General features: G+C 39.1%; 1 protein-coding gene across 1 annotated transcript; it reads right to left on the bottom strand.

Moving 5' to 3' along the window:
- Positions 1-677: 677 nt before the first annotated feature.
- LOC129456246 (uncharacterized) lies at positions 678-4,841 on the bottom strand. The gene is made up of 2 exons (XM_055221779.1): positions 4,828-4,841; positions 678-2,079 (listed from the first exon to the last, which is right to left on the bottom strand). The coding sequence occupies exon 2, from the start codon at positions 2,073-2,075 to the stop codon at positions 837-839; it is 1,239 nt and encodes a 412-aa protein (XP_055077754.1). The 5' UTR covers positions 2,076-2,079; positions 4,828-4,841; the 3' UTR covers positions 678-836.
- Positions 4,842-8,332: the final 3,491 nt, after the last annotated feature.

Raw genomic sequence — 8,332 nt, 5'->3', positions numbered from 1 at the left:
AGCGTTTACATCAGTGCCCCATAAGGTCATTCTACAGAAACTTCTGGCATTTGAGCTCTGAAGAAAAACTTTGGCTTGGATACTGGAGTACCTGAGTAATCATTTGCAACCAGAATCTGACACCGTGGTGAAGTTTTGTGAATACTGGATATTCGACATATTGGACAAACTCACATGAAAAGCAGAATGTGCAGGGAACATGGCTTGAGTTTGTCTGAAGTGTCAGCAAATGTTCCGGGTGATATTTAGGGACTGTACTGGGACAAATAACTAAAAATGAATAAACAAACAAAACATAAATAATAAAATACATTAAAATAAGACAAGACATTTATAAGATATGTAAGATGTATGAGACAAGACATTTATAAGAGCTACACTATATATGTATATAGTGTGGCAGGGTGCATTCATTTGAATGACTTACAGGACAGTTGGGTTCACACTGGCAGAAGTGCACTGCTCTTGGAGCAAATGCTCTTTAACATTGACCTTACAAGTTTCAGTGTGAAAATAATCTGAGTGTATATGTTTCGCCAAATAGGCTGCCAGAAATCAAACATTCAGGTCATCTTTGAGGGCCACAACATCTCCTTTTCAAGCCAGGCAACACTTAGGCGTGACAGTAACTAGTGAATTCAAATTTAAGCGCTATGTTAAGGGGCCGTGTAAAGGGTTTTGTGCCGAAATTGCAAAAACAATCACCACTTAGGTATAAGTTCTACTATGTATCTATAAGGTGTCCACATGAATAGTCCAGGTAATAAAAGAATCAAATCAAACATTTTTTTTTTTTTTATAACAACTGTATTGTTGGCTTACAAAAATAGAACATACTACACAGCAGATACTGGTATCTTGCAGCAGCAAAACCTCCTGGTCTGTCCTATCAACATCTGGTTTATAACATACTGACAGAAGCACACGCCTCCCTCCAGGTGACCATCGGTGGGCGTTGTCTCAAAGGGGAGGAGCTGTTTAGCGAGACAGCAGGCATACCCACAGGAGTGCTCCACTATGGCTGTATGAAAGAAGTCCTGGTCCTGGGACAGAGCACTGAGCTCCTCTCTGCAGCCCTCCACACTCACATAAACCAGGAGGAGTTTAGAGGGTGACTGAGAGCCTATCAGGACGTGCTCCTCAAACAGAATGCTGTTGGCCTGACCAATGGCCTTTTGCAGCTCTCGCACAATACGCTTTTTCTCATTCTGATAGAGGACATACACTTTGTATATAACCCATATTACCGATAGAAATAAAAACACAGCTGTTGCTGTTTGTAATCCTTTTGGTGCATTTTCCCAGAATGGCAACCCAATAAATAATGATATTAGTAAGTAGTAGACCCCAACAACTAATATTAGCACAAGTATGGCCACCATTATCTTCCAGAGTGACCCAAACCTCACTTTAGTCTGGGCGACAGTGTTGATGATCCTGATGGCCTCTCTGTAGCGCTCTGGGTGCTGGATGACCTGGCTGAGTTGGTCAGGTACACTGTCGCTCCACACTCCACAGTCAAACTCTTTAAAATAATCTTTATTGAGCTGCTCTTGATTTATGGCAGACAGTGGCTCGAGGCTCTTGCCGTTGTAGAGGGATGGGGGCTGGTAGGACACCACAGTGGAGCTCTGCATTTCCTGGTTAGGTGTACACAGCACTCGGAGTAACTGCTGTCTGAAGTCTGGCAGCTGGACATCCAGGTATGTGAGGTGAGCCAGGTGCAGAGGGACCTGCAGGTCTCGCTGCAGCAGCACTGGCACTATGGGCTTCCTCTGCAGACAGTCTCTGAACATGGACATGTTGTCCTCCATTAGACACCAGCGGCTCCTCACAAACTCTGCGCTCAGGATCAGTAGCACCTTCTGGCTCTGCTGAATGCTTTCAGCCAAGTTCTCCAAGATAGGACGTCCCGCAGTGAAGTCTCTCTCATGGTCACACACCCTCAGGCCCCTGTCCTCCAGATGCTGGATGAGAGCGTGTGTCCACTGGTAGTCAGTGCTGCTGTAGCTGCAGAAAACGTGGTAGGACTCTCTCTGAGAGAGCTCGAGAGGAACAAACTCTGCACTCTCCATTTCTCTGAAAGACAGAAGTTTTATAGAACTTTGAGAAATGCTTCAATTCTTTCTTACTGTCTGAGGTTTACGATGGAGTATAAGCGTCACATTACAAAAAAAAAACCAAAACATTGCTGGTGCTGCTAGAATAAAGTCGGAACATTTCGACATTAAAATAAAAAATTTATGAGAATAAAGTCATAGTGAAAGTAAAAATGGAATTTTAGTAAGATTTCGGGCTGACATCAATGTCAAAATGCAGAAGAGCAATTCACCACCATGACCAGAATGCAAAAGAAGGGTGCTTATTTGAGTTAAATTGCTGACCTTTTAAACATTTTAAACATAATTTCCCTGGGAAGCACCCCCATGCACCTCTGTGCGTAGCTGAGCACTCCTGACCAGGACACTGACTGTGCTCCGATCCACAGCCAAAGACAGGCGTAGGAGTCTTGATGTGATTTTCACCAAATCTGTTCCCTTGGCTCTGAGCTTTCTACACTTGTTTACACTTGTTTGTGGTCCTGTGAAGCCATGTGCATTCAGGCAGAGGCAGCACATTTTTACGCAGTATACCTGAAACATCCACAGATATAGGGTGGATGCAATGCTCCAGACCCTCACTGCAGAACAGCACGGGCAGTATGCTGTGGTTGATTCCATGTCAAGAATTTGGGATCAGGGACAGAAACTAGTTTCATCTCTGTGTATTAGACTAATTTATTCACATTTGGAGACAGAAACTGGACAGTGACAATAGGGAGTAGGCTACATTATATTTGCTGTATAAAACCAGGGCTGACCAGTGCACATGGCTCCATGAGCTCATAACAAGGGTCTGAAGTTATCCTCAATGAGCAAATCATTGACTGTATGACTGTATGTGCCCACGTTAGAAAAGTAGAGAAGCAAAACTACGAGGAAAATGGGTAAAGATCGTGTTGAGACTCCTCCACCTGTTGGTGGCACAGTCTGTGTCATCCCCAATGAGCCTCAGGGTGCGCCACGTTCTGCAGGCTTTTTTCAAGGAGGAGTCCAGTCACTTCATGGGAAGAAAATGTAGCCTACTTCATTTAATAGTTTGGGATCACTGTGTACAAGCAGAGAGGTGGCAGTTATACTGCAGGGGCCAGAGAACATATGGGACATGTAAGATGTTTAACCTATTTTAGAGTTCTTGTCATCCATGTTGAGTTAAACCATACACCAGTATTAAGAGAATATGGTCTGGCCTGTCACTGCATCACTCACAAATTGTTGTTCATTGTTCCTCTGTTAAATCCAGCTCAATGCTCAGACCTAGACATCATTACTCTCTTCCGTATGGTTCACCCTCTAAATACAATAGAATTTGCAAACACATCACCATTGTCTCCCCATTCAGTTCAAGTATCTCACCATTACCTACCAAGTCTCTCCATAACCTGGCTTCCACCACCACATCACCACCCATGCCCTCCAGCTGATGCCAACCTCATGTCTCCTCCCCCCAGGATTAAACCAAGATCAGAGACATCTACAGAAACCACTTTCATCTTTGACATATTTCCTCTTTCACTATAACCTACAACTTGTATAGACCGTTTGAGTACTTGTAAATCATACACTTGCATTCTACTTCTCTTTCTCTGCATCCAATGAGACCACTATTTCTGAAGACCCTTTGGATGCAGGAGAGATAGTGATATTAAGAAGGCGCCAAATGTTATATAAAGACGTTTGGTCGAGAGAAATAATAGTAGGGGTGATTAATTGAATTTTGGAAAGCAAATAATTTAGAAACAATTTTATAACTGGAGTTTAGACATAAACGCCTGTAAGAGCTACATTCAGCTTATTCTTCCCCTGGGTTTTAATGAGTCTTACCCTGGCTTAAGTCCAAGTTTGTGGTAAGGCACCCTGAGCCAAGGAAACACTGAACATTGAAAACATTCATTTATTGCTGTTCCCAAAGTCTACTTAGCTGTGGTCCCCCCCTTTTGATCCGAAGATTGCACAGAGCCCCTTATAATAATTCACACAAATTTAGAAAGAATGTGTAATGTTTTCCTCTAAAATTTTCATGTTTCAAACTAAGTTTTATTTCATGCTTGTTGTGTGGTCATCCTTTGGGCCATCCCCTGCAAGGTAGACCCCGGACCCCACTTTGAGAACCACTGTGCAGAGAGATTCATGATAATTTCATGTGAAGAGGCTTTTATTTCCTTGATTTGTAGTCCTACCACCACATGTCAGGTAAATAAACAATAGCTTTTTACAGTATTTGTCTTAGAAGAATAATCAAAGTTCTTTTAGTCTGTGTTATACCTACACCTTACAGGTATATACCATGTCTTTACTCTGTCTCCAAAATATCAGTTCTTTGTGCACACCACTTTATACCAACAGAGCAGTGCGACCCGGTGTTTCCACTCTCAGGAAACAAACAGTGATTTATTTTTAGGCTATTGTATTTATTCTTATTGTAAATGTTGACTTTTTCAACTGATGAGAAACGGCATTTCACTGATGTGCCTGCAAGCATAAATGACAGTAAAAGTAATTCATTAATTCTCTTTTGATCTACTCATTCCTAAATGTATCTATCCTCAATACAAACAATCAATTTGTGAAGCAATTTTTACCTCTATTTATCTGATATATACTGTACATACATACAATTGCCTGAGTGCAAGCTTTTTTGCATAGACGCTCCAAATAGAACCTCAGAAAGCCACACAATAATCAACATTATAATCCACATGTATAAAAAGTTAACGTGAGTACATACCTTTGAGTGCTGACATGAAGGAGTGAGTGCACTTTGGCCAGATGACGGGAAAGGCAGGTAGATTCCTCCTCCCCTGTATGACATCACGTTGTAAAACACTATAATGAAAAGAAGTCAAAAGGATGGTGAACAATAGTAGTAAATCAATTTAGTTAATGTTTAGCCCAGTCTGGTACAAACATAGTACATTCCAGTAATTTGCGATATAGATATGTGCAGGAACTGGCCTATCTGTTACTAGAAGTCATTTGTCAGCATAGTTCCGGAAATAAGGATATTACTGTAGCAAGAATATCTTACAGCTTTTGGATTGTTTATAGACTCATATTTACATTTTATTTAGTAACAGTTATTCACCATGTTCCAAGAGAGCCAACACTACATTTTTCACTGAGGATCTATAGCCAACAACAACAATTGTTAAATTTGAACAATTAAGATGGTTTGGGCCACTGACCACATGACCACACAAGTAGAAAGAATGACAATGAAACAAACAATGAAATTCAGTCATGGGATCTAACCCTGAACCTGCTGGTTAGTGGGCACATCCTTCTTACTGGCCATCTATATTGATCTTTGGAGATGAAATTAGAATGAAAATATATAAATAAATGAAAATAGCATATAAATAAATTGCTATTATGGGTCCTCAAACTTAAAATTATTTTTAAAAATTGTGTCAAGTTGGCTTCTGGCCTGCACCCAGAGGACCATCACGTGACTTACCTCCATCCACAGGTTCCTAAAAGTAAACAAACAGCCATGCCAAAAGACCACCAAAGTCCACTGTTTCCAGGTCGTGGTTTTCAATGTAACTTTTTTTTTTTTTTTACACTTAAAGCACGCCCAATCCCTTGTCCTAGCCTTAACCATCACAGATTTTACACTAATCTTAACCAGAAATGGGGATTATGGCACCATATTCACAGACAAACTACATCTAATATGTCTATGCTATTTACCCCCTTGTGCTATGTTGACAGTTGTATATCTGTGTTAATTAACCTACGCAAGCAAAGCAGGGCAGAGACAACACGTGGTTAGTTCATTTCAAACTAGAAATGCAATCTACTGGTGATTAAATTTATCTTTGAAATAATTTATAAAGTAAATTCATGAAAGATGGTGAGATACTGGTGGAGATGCATTCTGCTGGAGGTCTGTGGCGAGACTCTTTGACACTGATTTTAGTAACACTTTTATCCAGTATGTATATTTAAGTAAAAACAAATAGAGAAAGAAAATAATGTAATATTTCATAAAAACAAATACATATTACAGTGTTTTTACATAGAAGGGGGGCTTATGCTTATACTCATTGACTATTTTAAATTGTGGGCAATTAAAACCCCAAACACACGTCTAAACACATGTGACCTCTCTTCTGCCAGAACAAAGCCCTGGTGTCTCATTATGGAAATAAATGGTGATAATGATCTGTAATTGTTGTTTGTTTGCTCCAGGAGGGTCATGCTAATCAGGAGCTGGGGCTAACGAGGTGAAGGCAGTCCCACATGGAAACACTGTGGTTTTTCATATTCTCTACCTGTCTCTTTCTATCTACTACCCCCTCCACGTTCCCTCTCTCTTTCTGATGTCTTAAAGAACACATATACATTCTTATGGGTTTAATTTCCTTCGTACATGCTTTTAGTCACCTTGGGATACGTATTTTACATTTTCTGAGTTAAAACAAGGAAAATATACTTCATAAATGTCACCTCAGTTTCCAATTAGAGATTTAGCTGTTGGAGCTCCCCCTGCTGTCACTATTTCGAATGGACAATGGGAAAGTAAACAAATGTAGTCCTGATCACTGTGAATTCCACACTAATAAAGCTATGCATCCATGGTGAACATAATTTGACCACAGAACTATTCCGCTGATGGTTAATTGGCTTAAAAACTGCATAGAAAAAGTCCAGAGTTTTACCTATGATGCAACAATGCAGGTAAAACGTGACTTTGGGTTAATGGATTGATTAAACAAGTGTGAATGAAGCAAATTGCTACTCCGGGTATATATTTCATGAGGGGACAGCAATATATGAGATTAAAACAGTTAAAAGATCAAAAATGCCAATTTTGCATAATATGTGTTCTTTAAGGTTGTAAAAGAAAATTTTCCATATTTTATTTATTTTTATAACTTCATACATTTCAAGTTATACAAGTTATTAAAACATGTTGACGTTTTTGGAATGAAAATGCTATCCACTGTGCCTTTAAACTCTGAATATTTTAGTTTTTAAAAGTCTATAGGGGAAATTATTGTGAAATTATTGGGACTGTTGAGCTATTACTAGTGACGAAATGTTTGGATCTTTTATGGGATCCGAATCTTTTGGATCTGTTCATGTCAAAGAGCCATTCAAAAGACTGGCTCATTTTATATGTATTTATATGACAGAAGCCAATGTGAGAACTCATTTAACGACAAACTCATCACAGAGAGAAATGACCAAGGCGTGGTGTGTTTAAACTGGTTCAAACTGAGAGTGGGAGTGTGTTTACCCTTTTAAATTATGCATAATCTAAATAAAACGTTGCACAACAATAATAATAATTTAAAAACTTATTATGATGTCAAATATGTTTTTCTGTGCACAAAGCTCTGCTTCTGTGCTGATTCTTGTGTTGGTTCAGCATTAATCAGTATAAAAAATGCATACAAATTAGTAAGATAAAACATTCAGTTTAAAAAAAAAATTAGATCCAGTTCCAGCCATTCACATTGAGAAAGCCGACTCGTTCATGAACATAACATCACTATCCATTACACATTTAAACCAGATTGCGCAGTGTTATACAATGATTAGCAATTATTTTAACCACAAGATTCACCACTGTTACTTACCTTTACCACTTTTGTTAGACACGGATTACTGCAAAACCAGACCTACAAATAACTTAGACACTGCACAGAAGCAATTTCAGATGCTCAGACCCAATTGCTGCAATTTGTCTCTTGTAAAACTCATATCCATACACTTGTGCACTTTGCCAGCTTTGTGAATATCAGCTTTAGAATATAAACTTGCCACCCAATAAATTCCACCCTAAAATCTGCAATGACAAAGTGGTAACATGAGGTATTCACTTTAAAGAAGGTATAATGTGCATCTAGTATTGAACTATACCATAAATAGATCATCATTGTACATTTTGATAGGCCCATATCTTATAGTGGCATTTCATACTAGCAAGCAGTGGATTTGTATTAGCATAGTTTTATTTTTGGATAATTGCATGTAAGTATGGAGGTAAGGCTGTGGATAGAAAGTGGATCAAAAAAGTTCTCTGCACTCAGGACAATGCTGGATTACTTAAAATTCTATTGAAATACGTTTGCATTTTCAGCTTTTAAACCCATAAACCATCTCCGGATTCGTTACTTGTTTATTTTCCTATTGTTCATTCCCATTGCTGACATCAGAGGGCGTTCCAACCTTAAATGGTATATTTTTACAAATCTAGGCATTATTTAAGTCAGAAAATGTGA

The sequence above is a fragment of the Periophthalmus magnuspinnatus genome, chromosome 5, assembly GCF_009829125.3.
Source record: "Periophthalmus magnuspinnatus isolate fPerMag1 chromosome 5, fPerMag1.2.pri, whole genome shotgun sequence".
NCBI lineage: Eukaryota > Metazoa > Chordata > Actinopteri > Gobiiformes > Gobiidae > Periophthalmus > Periophthalmus magnuspinnatus.
This window is presented reverse-complemented; position numbering and strand designations above follow the sequence as displayed.

Excerpts from the sequence above, each read along its gene's own strand:
- LOC129456246 (XM_055221779.1), bottom strand. The coding sequence starts at position 2,075 with ATGGAGAGTGCAGAGTTTGTTCCTCTCGAGCTCTCTCAGAGAGAGTCC.